The following is a 16,562-nucleotide window of genomic DNA, read 5'->3' as shown; positions in this document are numbered from 1 at the left end:
GGTACCTCGGGTTACAGATGCTTCAGGTTACAGACTCTGCTAACCCAGAAATAGTACCTCGGGTTAAGAATTTTGCTTCAGGATGAGAACAGAAATCACGCGGCGGCAGAGGGAGGCCCCATTAGCTAAAGTGGTACCTCAGGTTAAGAACAGTTTCAGGTTAAGAACGGACCTCCAGAATAAATTAAGTTCTTAACCTGAGGTACCACTGTACTGTGTTCCTTCCCAATTTTAGTGAAACCTTCCTCCAAGTCATTATAAAAGGCAGGGCTTTGTTGCACCCATGCCCCTCCTCACATGGCCTCTGAGGAGTGAATAGTTTTTGGAGCATGTTTGTTTTTTGGTCTTTTCAGCTTTTAGTCTGCGATCAAAGAGGGAGGAAGAGACTTGAAGGACATCTGCCCATAGGCCCAACTTTTGCCTTGTCTCAACTGAATAATAAGAGTTGTAAAAAAAAAAAAAGAGAACTATCTGAGGACAATCTCATTACAGTCGCACCTTGGTTTTCGAACAGCTTAGTTCACGAACAACTCAGAACTCGAACGTCGCAAAGCCTGGAAGTAGGTGTTCCAGTTTGTGAAGTGCTTCGGAAGCTGAACGTCTGGCGTGTCTTCTGCAACTTCTGATTGGCTGCAGGACGCTCCTGCAGCCAATCGGAAGTCACGCCTTTGTTTTCGAATGTTTCAGAAGTCGAACGGACTTCTGGAACGCATTCTGTTCGAAAACTAAGTTATGACTGTATATAGTTATGTCCTCGGGTAGCACTAGACTTAGTTGTGTCTGGGTGGAGTTAGGAGGCTGCTGTTACTTTCTTGTTTGAGAGAAATGATAATAAAGCTTCCTAACTGGTGTGCCCATGACAAGCTTGTAAGAGCTGCAGTTTTTATCCAAGTGCCACAATTGGTTGAGTTCTCAATTACTGACTTAGACAGAGATGATTTATACTATACATTTGTCTGGGTCTGTCAGTGTCTGCCATGGTAATTAATGATATCTTCATTGTAGTATAATACATTAAGTACATGTTATTCTTTGACACAGATAAAAACTCGAATAGCAGTTGGATCCTGATTGAACTCATAGATTATTTATGTAGATTTTTTTTGGCTAAGAAATTCATGTCTCTCCTTTGGAGACAGTACAGTGCTGAAGTGTGTTATCTGGTGACAATGTTTTTCTACAACTGCTTTCTAAAATAAGCTGGTGAATTACTTAAAGACTTACATGCATTTTTATATATCTATCTTTGTAGCAGACAGTTATACTTTTAAAAAAATCCAAATGCGGATATCTAGGGTTATCAAGGGTGAATTTTTAAATAGATATGAATTTCTGTCAAAGCTCTGCAAATTGACTTCCAAGAAAAGTTTAATAGTGCACTTCTTTTAAGTAAGAATCATTTTTGTGATTGGATTGCATAATGGTACTTAGATTTATTTTTATTTATTAATACATTTATAATCCAGATTTTCTCCAAAGGTGAAAGAGCTATGTTAACAATAATGGCTCCAAAACTCAGCATTATACTAATCCAATTTTAGAACAATCCATGTTGTTTGTTTCTTTGCCCCCCCCTTCCCCCCCCCCGCCATTATGCCTTTAGTGGCCTATGCCAAACTCTGTCTCAAGAGGCTACACAGAAGAATATATGCTAACTTGTGCTGAAGAATCCTTCTCTAGCATGCACCTAATTCTTCAAATCCACGTATGTTATCTGTTTGACAAGAGTTAGGTAAAGCAGATTAGATAAATCCACCCTTGGCTGCATAAACTGCACACCTGAAAGGGGATACCTAACTATTGACCATGCTTGCTGGGACTGATGGGAGTTGGTGTACAATAACATCTGGAGGGCTCTCCATCTGTGGAATAGGGGTAATTTTTGGCATTTTACAAGACATGTTCTAACTAAAAGGGTGGTGGTGCCAAATGGCTGTAAATGACCAGGAAGATCCCCCAAACAAAGAGCTGGACTCTTGTTCACTCCAGAATCATTGCCATCTATTCACATTCAGGATTTTCTCTTTTTCCCTTTTGCTCTTTATTATTGATAGGTTTCCCATTTCAAAGCCACCTAGTTTGATACTGTGTTTTTCTTTACAGTTACTGTAGTCTCCATCTATCTTCTTCAAATATTTGAAACCTGCCATTTCCCCCCACAAAGAACATTTTTCTAGATTCCTGCAGAATTTTCTGTGTGTGGGGAGGGAGAAATATTTGGATAACTTATACAGGTGGTGGCCATTTTGCGCGGGGGTTCCGTACCTGACCCCTGCATGCATCGGCGGAGTGTATAAGCGTGCCCTACCCCATTATGCCCCACTCCTCCCTCATTACGCCCTCTTCAGGTTCCAAAAGGACCCGCATGTTGGCTGTCGCAGTTCATTTGGACATGCCTAAAATGATTGTTGCCTGTATCACGATTTACTTTTTAATGTACATGTAATTAAATCATTAAGCTTACACAAGAAGTAAAACACCTCTCTCCAAGTGGTCTTTCCAACTCTTACTTTTGACACAAAATGGTGTAACAGTTCTTCGAGCTGTAAAAGATGAGATAAAGAAATGTAACAGGTGACCTTATATACTCATTTTTGTTGGTGTCTTGAGAATTTTTCTGAATGGCAAACTAAATTAGACTCGTAACAGTGACATCCAAGAATTAATGATTACAGATTCATATGCCTAAAAGCATGTGAATGATGCCAGCAGATGTCAAAATTTTAGGCGTTTTTCTGTTGTGTTTCTGCTGCTCATCCTGAAGCATCTGTAGGCCAGGCTGTAGTGTCACTGCGCAGCAGATAACTTGCAATGTGGCGTGAAAAATACATGACAATGTAATTGGAAGATAACAAATACATAATCTTGAAACCTTTTACTTGAAATGATTATGTACCGCGAGGAAAAAAAGTCAAGCTTGGCAGGCAGGAAATGCATTGGGTGTGTAAGACTATAAATCAAGAGGCAAAGGGTGTTGTTTTATTCATAGAATGAAATTGCTGGAATGGTCCCAAAGGACAATTGAGCCCAACCCCACTGCCTAAAGGCAGCGCTGAGCCAGTTGTATATGCATCAGAAAAGAGAGCTGTGACATGCTCCCACTGTGCACAAGCAATTCAGTATCCCTTCTCCCATAAGACATTATGAAGACAGAGCCATGTGTATAGCCTGTCACTACAGTGGAAAAGAAATGCTTACCCCTTCTTCTCTTGGGCTCCCACATCTATTGGAGTTGGTGATAAAGAAGGAGGGAGATTAGGAAGAATATGATGGGCCAGGCAAACTCCCATTTCAGGAATTAGTAGCAAGGCTGACCTACATATTATTAGCAAATCTAATTACCTAAAAAACATAACAGAAGGCTGTATGTTCAGGCACGATTCCTTTGGAGGCAGAGTCATGAAAACCTTAGTTTGAACTCTAGTTAGATTTTTGGAAAATAGCATTTTAGCATTTTTTTCCCCTTGGAAAAATTAGCAACTTTTCCAGACCTATTTCTCTGTAGGGATTGATTCCAAAGCTTCTCAATTAGTTAGATTATAAGTACATTTGCATGTTACCAAAACCTTAATAGGTTCAACCATTTCAAAAACACTGATCCTTCCACAGTTCCTAAAATAAATTTATGTACTATGAACAAATAAGCAGGTATTACTTGTCTATATTATTTTAGCAACCATGAATGACCTGTGCTAAATATTGGATAAGAAAAAAATACTCACTGCCTATATCTGGGGCTTTGCAACACTGAATACAATGACATGGGAGAATTCATGAGAACCAATTTAAAGAATGGGAACTTCATAAGGCTTCTTTTGGTATGTAAAATAAGATCATAAAATAGTTGCCTTCCCCCCACATACGTGTATTAATTTCTATAAGAGAGATTAAATATTTAGCTATTTGATGATTTCCAAATTCTCAGAAGGAAGGTTACCATTTTAATGTATACTTTTTTCCATTGTTTGAGACAGGAGCAGATTAAAGCCCCATTGATTAAAACTGCCTCACATTAATGAATCAACTAAAACTTTGGCTTGATTGATCTACCCCTTAAATTTACACCCCTGCTTCAAATACAGTGGGGAAATTGAAATGTTCAGGGATAACTACTTAGGACTAAAAAAATTAAAATACTAATTAAATTGATTTATCATGCCCTTCCAATAAGTGTTTTCATCATATATTTTTTCAACTGTGTTTGACTCATTTCGGTATCTATGCAAATTTTCTTTGCTGGAAGCAAAACCAGCTCTTCAAATATACAGCTTATAGAGACAAGGTCTAGTTTCCAAGGAGACCTACTAGCATAGTGCAGAAGTAATAGAATTAAATTACTTACATATTTTGAACAGTTTTCTTAAAACACATTTTGATTTGGTTTGAATATTTCAGTATGCATGGGGAAATGATTACTATTGTAGGATAAAATGTAACATTTTACAGGATTGCTAAATATATAACATTTTAAGATTAGAATATTTAATATGATTTACATTATATTAATTTTTAAAAATGTGATTTGAATGAATGTTATAAGATCCAATTATTTGTTAATAGCAATAAAGAAAACATTAGACCAAATCTGAACAAACATATTCGTTTCCACAACAGGGAGTAAAGGAGAGGTAGTTTTGGAACACACCAAACTGATTTGAAAATATTCCACAACATTTATGTACTGTTTATATCATTTTTGTATAAATATTGCTCCCTAAACAAGCCTGCTGCATAAACCTGAGAGGAATAATGGCTTTATGGCAGATGATGATGCAAAGTCCTCTATGCTGTCGAGAGTCACAATTGTGTGGATGCATCTGGAAGCCAGCCCTCAATGAACAGATCTTTATCTCCAAACTCCTGAGGCCCTTAAGAGACCCACATCAGGGCTTGCAATGAGATCACGCTCACCCACTCACTGTCCTCTCTGGCTAATGCCCTGCTGACAGCTCTAAAAGGTAAAGGGGACCCCTGACCATTAGGTCCAGTCATGCCCGACTCTGGGGTTGCCGCGCTCATTTCACTTTATTGGCCAAGGGAGCCAACATACAGCTTCCGGGTCATGTGGCCAGCATGACTAAGCCGCTTCTGGCGAACCAGAGCAGCACACGGAAACGCCGTTTACCTTCCCACCGGAGTGGTACCTATTTATCTACTTGTACTGCGTGCTTTCGAACTGCTGGGTTGGCAGGAGCAGGGACCGAACAACGGGAGCTCACCCCGTCGCAGGGATTCGAACTGCCGACCTTCTGATCAAGTCCTAGGCTCTGTGGTTTAACCCACAGCGCCGCCCGCGTCCCGCTGACAGCTCTAGCGATCAGCAAAAGCACCACCAATCTGCAGGCTTGGTAAAATTTCTTTCCAGTTCTGTCAACAGGCAGCCAGCCAAATAACACAGTGAAGTTGGGCATTAGCCTACATAAGCTGCACATGAACATAAAGAAGGGATGGACTGAACAGCTATTTATGTCCCGCTTTAGCCTTAATGGTACTCAATGATAGGTCTGTTCTATCCCATTTTAATGCTGAAAGAGCACATAAGAAGTCGGCATTTATGTTGTAAGCATTCTGTACATGTTTTTCTATGTAAAATAAGTACAGTGGTACCTCAGGTTACATACGCTTCAGGTTACAGACACTTCAGGTTACAGACTCCGCTAACCCAGAAATAGTGCTTCAGGTTAAGAACTTTGCTTCAGGATGAGAACAGAAATCATGCTCCGGCGGTGCGGCAGCAGCGGGAGGCCCCATTAGCTAAAGTGGTGCTTCAGGTTAAGAACAGTTTCAGGTTAAGAACAGACCTCGGGAATGAATTAAGTACCTGAGGTACCACTGTAGTTTCTAATCTACACACTTCTCAGTGCTTTCCTTTGAATTCATCTGTAATACAAGATGAGACTTTTAAAAGAGGCCCAGTGGAACATGTGTATTCTGTATCCATGGGGCCTCTTTTAAAAGACTCACCCTGTATTTGTACACATCTTTTTTCATAAAGATTATTATTATTATTATTATTATTATTATTATTATTATTATTAATGCTGTGTTCCAATCCACCAGCTGGTTCAGAAGTGTCAGGCCCGTCAGCTTTGAAAAGCAGACCAAACTAATTCCTCTTTCATCCCTAATTCTAAGGCTGAACTCACCAATATCAGGTCTCTGTTGATTCTCAATGGGTGGATCACAGAGGGACAATCCTTGCTGTTCACTTCTGTCTCCCCTCTCCCCCCGCGCTCTCCCCCCCCCTTCTTTGTTGTGGGTAGAATTGGGTCTTTGCACCAAAATGCATCAAATTTGTTTTTGTCAGCATTCTGGAACCCCAGCGGTGTGGATGTTGCTTGTACCACCCTCAAATATTTACTACAGGGCCATATAAAAAGGACAGGTTAATACTCGTATTTCTCACACTTTTTTGGATACCTGACCTAGCTAATAATATTAAGCCAGTGATTTTTATACCTGGACTTTTGTGTCACTTCTTTCATGGCTTGCTTTTGCTGGCACAGTTCAAAGGGTTGGGTTAATCATCAAATAACAAAGCAGTATAAAAAATACCCCTTTTGTATGGTAGGGTTACCTTTTGATTGTAGCAATTGTTCTGCTGCCATCAAAAGTAATAATAAGAATTTAACATGAGGAGTGCAATTGAAAGTTCTTCCTGGTGAGTGTTTTCTTCAGAATGGTTAGCGGTATAAACTGACATGCTGAGCTGACCTGTGCCGCTGCGTCAGTAACTGTTGTTTGCTTTTATTCAGAGAGCTCTTTCAGGAATGTCATAGGTTAGGTGGCAATTAGAGCCCCACATGCGTGTGACCTACACACTTCTAGCTGAGGAGGAACTTGCTCTATAATTCAACGAAAAATAATTTCATTCACTAAGGGAATACCTAATTTGAATAGGAGGTTAAATAAAATAGAAGGTTAAATAAAAAGTTCATGTTTACTTGCAAGTGGAGTAGAGAAGCGGGCTATTTCGCATAATTGAATGGATGCTTTCATAAAACCTAGTAGTTAAACTGACATTTGTTTCTTTTACAAAAGTCAGCAACTTTTTTGGAGTTGAAAATCTTGGGCAAGGAGGCAGTAGAGTATAGCTCTCTTAGTGAAATTAAGATAACCACAGCCCTCTTCAGAAATTCCAAAAAGGTAAAGTAGACACATGAAGAAGAGTGTAGAATGTACTGTAGAGATGAGTGTGTCAGCTCTGCCTGCACTCTGTCACCTTCCAAATCATAGAAGGCAACAGTCTTCAGCTTGGAACCATTTGTAGGTTTTTGCTCCACATTGCATATAGTCACATTCTATAAGTTGGAGGAAGATGGAGCTATGGTCGCTTAGAGCAACCTCCCCCTCCACCTGCTGAAGTTGTGGTAGACCTTGGTGCCTCAAATTTCAGCTGTGCCCTGTGGGACATCAAAATTTGGCCCCCTTGCCTTCCATTCAACACCGTAGTTACAGCGTCACCTGCAGAGTCCCTAAGGCTCCATGCCCAGTGCGACTGAACCAATCTCTCTTCCCTAAACCCACCTCCGCTGCAGTCTCCTCTGCTGTGGGCTCACCCTGCCGCCATCACGCCACTGTCTTCTGCCACAGGCACACCCACTACCTTCTGTGGCAGAGCATACCTTCAGCAAAAGTGGAGGAGGTGGGGCAGAGGGGAGGATGCACCTATGTGGGAAACAAGGTTGGTGAGCAGCGTACTCCTTCACCCCAAATCTGCCTTAGACGACCTCCCCACCTTGCCGCATGGGAGGTCTAGCTGTGACTAGGACACTCCTCTCTCTACCCCATCGTCACCCGTCTCCTTTTCCCTGAAGTTTGTGAAGCTCATACTCAGTAAACATACTGCATTTGTTATTGCTGTAGTGCTCTAGGTTTCCTGTAATTTTCAGACGTGTGTTGAGAAAGGGCAGCATAGCAAATTACTTTGTAGTGCAGTTGATAGTTTAAGCACGAATGTTATAATTAATAATGTTTTTAACTTTTTATGTAGGTGATCGAAATAGGCGGAGAAGATGTCAGGTGGCTTTCAGTTATATGCCTCAGAATGAAGATGAACTAGAGTTGAAAGTTGGAGATATCATAGAGGTGGTTGGAGAAGTAAGTAGCACTCACATGCTTAGAAAAGTACTCCATTGTTTGTTCAGTGGATGTATGTGTTCTTATTTTGTATTTTTAGGTTGTGAACTGCTGTGATCTTCAGATGAAGGGCAGTATACAAATTTTAATAATAATAATAATAATAGACAATGCAAGGAAGATTCAGTAACAGTGTCTGTAACAGTTGTCTTGTAACAGTGACCAGTACTTCAGCATACATGTAGGACGTTTTATGTGGCCTGTGGGATTCTTTGCTATCTAAGAGAGGAGTGGTTGGGCAGAATATATTGTGCATAAAATCCCAAATAACTCTGTGATACCATAACCCTATGAAAAATATGTGATTGTGGTACTTAAAAAGCAGCAAGCCATTTTAAATGTGTTCAGCTGAATAGAAAATAGCATGCACGATAAAATCAGTAGAAGTTAGACCAAGAAATCTTTGGCTCAGTACATGAATCCTCACTTTTTATTTTGTTCCTATGAAGGCAAGCATTACTTCAGTGCTTGATGTTGGAACAATACTCTATGCTAGATTGCGAATATCATGATGAATGTTTACTATGTATGTGTACGGGAGATAGGCTGTTTCATGAATAATGCATTTCCATTTGTAACCTTTTATTGGCTTAAATTAATAGCACCATTTCATACAATATGGCGCAAGACTGGCTCAATTTGGGATTGCTAAATTTCAGAGTCAGCGTTGTGTACAGTTTACAGTACATTATAACCTCTATCCTTGTGTCTTGTCGCACTTTACAGTTTGTTTACATGCCTTACCTATATTAATTTCTTATTCATATTAATACAGCACCTTCAAAATGCACTGCGCTTTAAATAGTAACAAGCAAAAAAACCCAAAAAAACCCTTAAAATTTGTGTGGGGGAAAGATAGAGAGCAAGGGAGGAAGGTGCAGGTAACCGGAAGAATATGCTTTCGGTTCAGTTACAGTTACTTAGGCTTGGTTTCAGTAGGGAATCAGGACTTAAACGGGTTTTGAGGAAGGATTAAAAAGAAAGATGTGGCATCACATAGGTTTACTTGGAAGGAGTTGCATGTGTAAGCAACAGTGGAGGAATCTTTGATGGGCTGACTGAGAGGGGTGGTTGTGAAACCAGGGGCTAGCAACCTTTTTCAGCAGGGGGCCGGTCCACTGTCCCTCAGACCATGTGGAGGGGGGGCAGACTATATTTTGAAAAAAATATGTGAACAAATTCCTATGCCCCAGAAATAACTCAGAGATGCATTTTAAATAAAAGTACACATTCTACTTGTGTAAAAACACGCTGATTCCTGGACCGTCCGTGGGCCAGATTGAGAAGGCAATTGGGCTGGATCTGGCCCCCAGGCCTTAGTTTGCCTACCCCTGAGCTAGACCAGCTTTCGCCTTCAGCTTGGTGTACATTTCAGTGTGTGTGTGTGTGTGTGTGTGTGTGTGTAGGGCTCATGTGATTTGTGGGTTCCAGGAGAAGACCTCAAGAACGCAATGCACCCACAGGCATCATGTTGCTGAACTCTGATCTATTTTCTCTTTCCCCATTGCTCAGTTTCTTACAAAAACAAACAAGCGATATTTCCAAAATCTAGTATTTCTTCAAAATAATTGCACTACAGAAATATTCTTTGTTTATATATTTCTCTCTCTCTCTCTCTCTCTCTCTCTCTCTCTCTCTCTCTCTCTCTCCCTTTCTTTCTCTCTCTGTGTGTGTGCGTGTATCTCCAGCTTTAGTCACCTACCTGTTTGGAAATTTTTGCAACAGTGTAGTCTGTTTTGAATCAATAGGCTTATTAATTTTTTCAATTATTTTAAAAAATGATAATTACACAGCCATTTCCAAACTGAACTGACTTTTTATTTTCTTTTTAAACCTGTATCAAACTGAAAATACTCAGTAAAACAAAGTGTTGTAACATTTTCAGTAAGCTTTTTTAACTAAGTTTTGTACAGTCGCTTCCTAAATAATTGTGTTTTTTGGTTAAAAAAATCATTTCCTTTTGCTAGAAAGAAGGGTTTGGGACCCATGTTAGAGACTAATCTTTTGCATACAGAAGCTGTCCTCTTCTGTCACTTTTCTGTGGATGGACAATGTCTGATGGATGGAAATTATTAAAATGTCAAGAATATCCTTAGCTGATCTAAAGAATGAATCATTCCTTGCTGTCACATTATAACCCAAGGGCATTTGGTATTTAGGGACTGTCATTTCCTAGCAGGAAGCTGCTGCTCCATATGGAATAGTTTTGCATAGGAGGAACTAAATCATTTTATGTGACATATTTATTTTTAATGCTGTTAGGCTAGTAAATAATTCATTCAGGGCTTTCCAATAGAAATAACTTCTGTATTGTGTTGACATATTCCTTGTCTTCAATTCAGAGTACTCAAGTCTGGTAGCATCATTCATATAACAAAAATGATAACATCAAGAATTATTGTCCACAGTAGTATAAATGAAATAACGTGGCCATTTTTTACTCTTTCTGTTGAAATATTGATTAAATTTCCATTTCAGCCCAGAAGCAGTTGAGTTCATTTGGGAATTAAACTAATCATAACAAATGCAAGAATTTTGTGGTGCGGTTACTATGGAATTAATTGCTAGTTGTTACCTTTTTATATGGTACTTCTAATTTGCGATGTGCTTTATTGTGTTTGCCCCCTCACAACAACCCTGTGAGATAGGTCACTGTTGTCAGTTCAAGTTTTATATATTATCAAAACCAATGAAAGATTTACTCAAATTATTCCAGATTTTCCTATGTAGATGTAAACTTGCAAACCTCAGTATGTATGTCTTCTTTCTTGGCTCAGGTGGAAGAGGGTTGGTGGGAAGGAGTTCTCAATGGGAAGACTGGCATGTTTCCTTCCAACTTCATAAAGGAGCTTTCTGATTCTGACGATACTGGAACTGTCCAACAGGAGCAGCTAATAAAACCAAGTAAGGATACAAATGTTAACTGACCCTTCTCTGTGTTAGCTTTGGTTACTGTTGTTTTTTTTACTGCCATGGTGGTATTTCCAGGTATTCCTGCTTCTGAACATCTACTGCCATATGTTAATCTGGAGCGATCTAGCTGGGAGAAGTTGTTGTGAATTGTCCAGGGTGGTACAGATGCCGTCCTTACTGCAGTTTTGCAATTGGGAGTGGGCTGCAAAATTACGTGCTCCTTCCCTTCCCTTCTTCACAAAGTACCCTGCCCTTCTCACCTATGATTTAGCATTATGCCTCCCCACTGGAACCTCCTAAATGCGAATTCAGAAAATTCATTTTTAAAGTGGAGAAGGAGGAAAATAAATGATCCTGTGGTTTGCTCCAAATCACTGGGCTTTCTGTTTGGGGAGTGTGACACTTGGCAGTGGGTCTGTGGGTCTGCTTTTCTTTTTGGAATTTTAAAACCTATTTCATCTATTCCCAAGATTGAAAAATCAAACTTCCATTATGTGAGGACTTCTTATTCTTTCTGTAAAGACCCCTATCTTTGGGGAATGATAAATACTGGGGCAGAATTGCCAAAAGACCTGTACAAATTATTTTAGCAAAATTAATTGTTTTGGACCTCAGCAGTGTTCCTCGGGGACTTGCACAGGGCTTCCCTCACATCTGTCTCTGGAAGAATACAGTAGAAGGTTCTTTTTGAGCCTATTATTCTTAGTGGTCTGCTTATCTGTTGGCATCAATACAACTATAAATGCCAAGTGTGTTTGGGAAGGTTTATGCTATCTGCTGCCTCCCTCAGTTTGCTTCTTTATAAACAGAGCATATGATTAATTAATATGATTTGCTGTATGTAACGCTGTTAAAATAATTTTAGGTATTTTATATTGCACTTGCAGCACTAAGGATATTTTCTTGCAGCGCTAAGGATTTGTGTGCTTGCAGACCACTTCTGTCATAAATTACAATATCGAATGACGTGTGTGTGTATTGGGCTTCCCTTGTAACATGCTTTTCAGCCTCTTCCCTAGTAACATGCCTTTCAACATCTTAGATGTTATCATTTATCAGTTTTGTTCAGAAGAGAAGTATAGTGCTCTTTTTTGAGGGGAGGGGGTTATGGTTTTATCCTATTTTTAACAGAATAGATATAAATCATTTTATATCAATTGTCTTATAAGTATCACTGCTGATGTACAATATTTGCCCTATGGCTCATAATTTTGATTATCCTTTGTGGTGGTACAAGAGAAATACAATAAGCCTGGATTTTTAAAGTATCGCTTTGATATAAAATGCAATTGGCTCGAGCCCACAGAAGGACTGATTTAGGTGAAAAAAACAAAACAAAATAAATGCATTTGGGTTTTTTTGTCCCTCCTCCTTCAGTGTAACAACTAATAACAGCATGCCATGTCCTGGCATCATAATATTGTGACTTACGACCTCACTCTATAATTCATGACATCGGGACATGGGTAAGTTGTTGTAGGTGATACGAGTAGGGAAAAGGAGGGGCTATGAATGTGGCTGCTGCTTTCATCAGTAGGTCTCATGTATATCTAGTCCCAGCCTAAGGTAGCAACTTCTATGTTATCTTTAATACAGCTCAGACAGATAAATGGGCCCTGCTTACTTCCTTGTCTGTTAAGGATGTGCTGTACTGTCTCCATACCTGTCTGTACAGCACAATGGATCCCTAGTTGGTTCGTTGTCAGTGGCAGATTCTGTGTGCCTGACATACACTGACTCTCAACTTCTCCCCTTAGTTCCCAGTCACACGGTTGTTATTTTTAATCATCCAGGAACTTAATGGTCTTAACATTTCAGATATCTAGAGCACCTCTGAATATTGTGATGTTTACAACAATCCTGCAATTTAAGTCAGTATTATTGTCCCTCACATCGAATAAGGGAGGACTGAAATCAAGAGAGAGTGGCTTGCCTACTACTACATAGTGAGTTCATGTCAGAGTCATGATTTGAACAAGAGACTCCCTGATTCGTAGCATCGTCTCCTAGCCACTCTGCTGCACCAACTCTGCACTTCTCCTGAACTTCAGTAAGTGAAAGGTCATGCTTGTGCACCTAGCAGATCTAAAGGCAGATGACTCCTCATAATAATAATAATAATTTTATTTATACAGTGGTGCCCCGCAAGACGAATGCCTCGCAAGACGGAAAACCTGCTAGACGAAAGGGTTTTCCGTTTTTGAGCTGCTTCGCAAGATGATTTTCCCTGTGGGCTTGCTTTGCAAGACGAAAACGTCTTGCAAGTGTTCCGATTTTTTTTCGCTCCCCCCCTTTTTCTAAGCCGCTAAGCCTCTAATAGCCTTTTAGCCGCTAATCCGCTAATCCTTTAATAGCCGCTAAGCCTTTAATAGCCGCTAAACCGCTAATAGCGCTAATCTGCTAAGCCGCTAATAGGGTTGCTTCACAAGACGAAAAAACCGCTAGACGAAGAGACTCAAGGAATGGATTAATTTCGTCTTGCGAGGCACCACTGTACTCTGCCCTCCCCAGCCAAGGCCGGGCTCAGGGTGGCTAACAACCAATAATAAAAATGAGTTGAATGAATACAACTTAAAAACAAGATTGAAATACAACATTAAAACATTAAGATGCAGCCTCTTCACAGGAGGAGAAAGGAAAAAGAAAGAGGGGGACGGAATCAAAGCCAAAGGCCAGGCGGAACAACTCTATCTTACAGGCCCTGCGGAAAGAAATCAGATCCTGCAGGGCCCTGGTCTCATGAGACAGAGCGTTCCACCAGGCCGGAGCCAGAGTTGAAAAAGCCCTGGCTCTGGTTGAGGCTAATCTAACTTCCTTAGGGCCTGGGACCTCTAGGGTGTTGCTATTTATGGACCTTAAGGTCCTCCGTGGGGCATACCAGGAGAGGTGGTCCCGTAGGTACGAGGGGTCCTAGGCCGAATCCACACAGCAGCTGCACCGCTCATTTTGCACTCTTGGCATTTAGAAGGCCATCACGGAGGGTAGATAAAGGAACCCAGAAAAGGTGGAAAGAGAAAGCATTCAAGAGGGGACGCCCACAAAAAATTCAGGCCACCTTAGCCTTTGAAGCAGAATGTAAATATCCATGTATAATAAACAAGCACCTGATTTTCAACAAATAATTTGCCTTGGTTTGATGCAGTATATGATTACTTATCTTTTTTCTTTCATTTTCTTCTTGTATACTGTTAATACAATAATTGCTCTTTTTACATTTTTAAAATTTTCTGTAATTTGCCTTATTATATTTCAGTATTGTAAAGTGAAAAACATAATAAGCATTTCAATTATTAGCCCATGTTTGCAATTTTCAACAAGGTTCTGCAGCATTGCACTCTGTTAATAGTATAAGCTTGTTCGGTGGTTAAAGAAACATTATTCTAGTGAATGACTGGAGTTAATTTGGTTTAAATTGTTTGTTATGGTAGAATAAAAAAATGAACACCTTTTTTTTCAGAAGTCCCAGTATTTTGTGTCATTTCCAGGGAAGAAGTATGTATGCTCCAGTCTATGCTTTCCTTACTATTCACAATTCTACAGTTATCATTTTGCCTTGATTTGCTATAACAGATGTTGCACTGTAATGTCCATTTTATAATACAATCATTAGCAAACTTTTGTGCTCTTCCTGTTTGAAATGCATACAGTGGAAGTGTAGACTACCAAAAGCCTTTTCTTTTACTATTTAAAGTTCCATTGAAAAGCAAAAATTAAAAACAACTCCTCTCCTTTCTTTTGCCATTATTCGATTCTCCTATTCTCCCTCCCTTTTGTTTCTCCTCCCCCCCCTTTTTTTTTTTGGCTTTCCTTTTCTTTCATTCTGCTGTCAGGAAAGTCTGCCTTTCAAGGGACAATTCTGTATAAAGTGGCACCAGCAAAGATTGACAGCTACAGACGCTATAACAGTGAGTTAATTAAAAGAAAATAGGAAATGCTAAGCTAAGGCTGCTCCTTGATTGTGTACGAATTCATCTGCTAAAGAATAATGTTCATCCATTGCACTCAGTCTTGGCTGCTCTGTGAGCTGAAGTTGGTCTGGTTTGCTTCCCGTTGCACAGCACATACATTCTCAGAATGTATACCAGTATTTCTTTTCAGCATGCATGTGTGTGTACATGTATGTACAGTGTTGGGATACACCTAAAGCGCCATGAAACTTTCCTTGGTACTTAATTTCAATTTCTACCTTGTATAGCTGCTGATAGAGGCACATATCTTCAAAGGAGGAGTAGGTCAGTAGTAGAGCTTTGCACGCAGAACATCCTAGGATTCAATTTCCTGTGTCCTCAGTTGAAAGGATCTCAGGCTGCAGGGCTGGGAAAAATCTCTGGTTGAAACTATGAGCAACCATTGCCCAATGGAGTAGACAGCACTAGTTTAGGTGGATCTGTTTTGACTCTCTGTAGGGGAATGTTCAAATAAAAAGGCAAGCCATTTTTATGCATTGAAGAACCAGGATGGGGGAACCTGAAATACTGCTCAAGTTGATTTCTGGCAATTGCCTGTCATCCAGTTGTTTTAAATTTTGACAGAAGTACTTCCTGCCTCATTTCCTAACAATGGGCAGCTGTTATATTGCCAGGTCAAAAATTAGGAAACCAATAACAGAATATGGGCTTTCAACCGTTTTTGGACGATATGTCGCCCAGCCGTATTGCTTACTGCTTTGCTCCTGTAATCCCCTCCTCCAGACACTTTTACAAGTATGTATTTGTCATGTCAGGAAAGTGGCTGGTGCAGGGAACTGCAGGAGAAAAGCAGTGGGAAGAAGCAAGGTGAAGGACCCCTTCCCTCCCATCGCTGTACTGTAGCTATTCGACAGATTGGTCTCTGCGAAATGCGTAGTTCCAGCATTAGTCTGGCCTCTTGGTATTCTGCTTTTCATGCTGTCTCAGATTTCAGGTAAACATTGCCCTGAACACATGTTATGTTCTCTTTCCATTGAAGCTAATTGAATATCAAAAAGCTTTTCCTATTGTTAGACTGTAACTGCTGTGAAGTAAGCAATAGACATCTGTAAGTGCACAGAAAAATTAAAGCAAGTAAATAATGTAGAGGACAGGGATAGGAAATGAAATCTTACAATAATCCTTAGTTACAAAGATGGCAAAAGCATCCATGTTGATAGTTGCGTCCATAGTGATAGACTTACAGCCATGCTGAGGGCTCCAGCATTCATTTTGCACTGCTTAATGCATGTTGTTCCATGATGCAGGGGACTGCTCATTCCTCTTTATCCCGCATGATTTGTTGCCAAAGCCTAAGAAGTTAAGGTTTGTTTGTCTTATATGAGAATTGGTGTGCTTTATATACTATATATACTAGAAAGGAATTGGCAGAAATCTTGGACAATAAAACTGCATTTGGTGAAAAAATAATAATACCTGAACGAGGTATATGTTGTTGGCATCCATCTGTCTCGGGAGACAATGGAGGAGTGCTCCTTCATGGTAAAGTCAAAGTTGGAGAGTCAAGTTGGAAAGTTACAGCACCTGTTGTGGAGAGACATG

General features: G+C 40.0%; 1 protein-coding gene across 4 annotated transcripts in view; it reads left to right on the top strand.

Annotated features, from left to right (window-relative positions):
• Positions 1 to 16,562, top strand: part of SH3KBP1 (SH3 domain containing kinase binding protein 1) — a 155,255-nt gene that overhangs the window by 72,324 nt on the left and 66,369 nt on the right. For 3 of the 4 annotated variants that reach the window (XM_081199444.1, XM_081199446.1, XM_081199443.1), the window contains exons 4-6: positions 7,994 to 8,100; positions 10,917 to 11,043; positions 14,883 to 14,957. In XM_081199444.1, the coding sequence (XP_081055570.1) occupies positions 7,994 to 8,100; positions 10,917 to 11,043; positions 14,883 to 14,957 (309 nt within the window). The remainder of the gene's footprint in view (positions 1 to 7,993; positions 8,101 to 10,916; positions 11,044 to 14,882; positions 14,958 to 16,562) is intronic. The other variant, XM_081199445.1, reaches the window with a different exon arrangement.

This window comes from Podarcis bocagei (genome assembly GCF_964188305.1).
Source record: "Podarcis bocagei genome assembly, chromosome: 6".
NCBI classification, from domain to species: Eukaryota; Metazoa; Chordata; class Lepidosauria; order Squamata; family Lacertidae; genus Podarcis; species Podarcis bocagei.
This window is presented reverse-complemented; position numbering and strand designations above follow the sequence as displayed.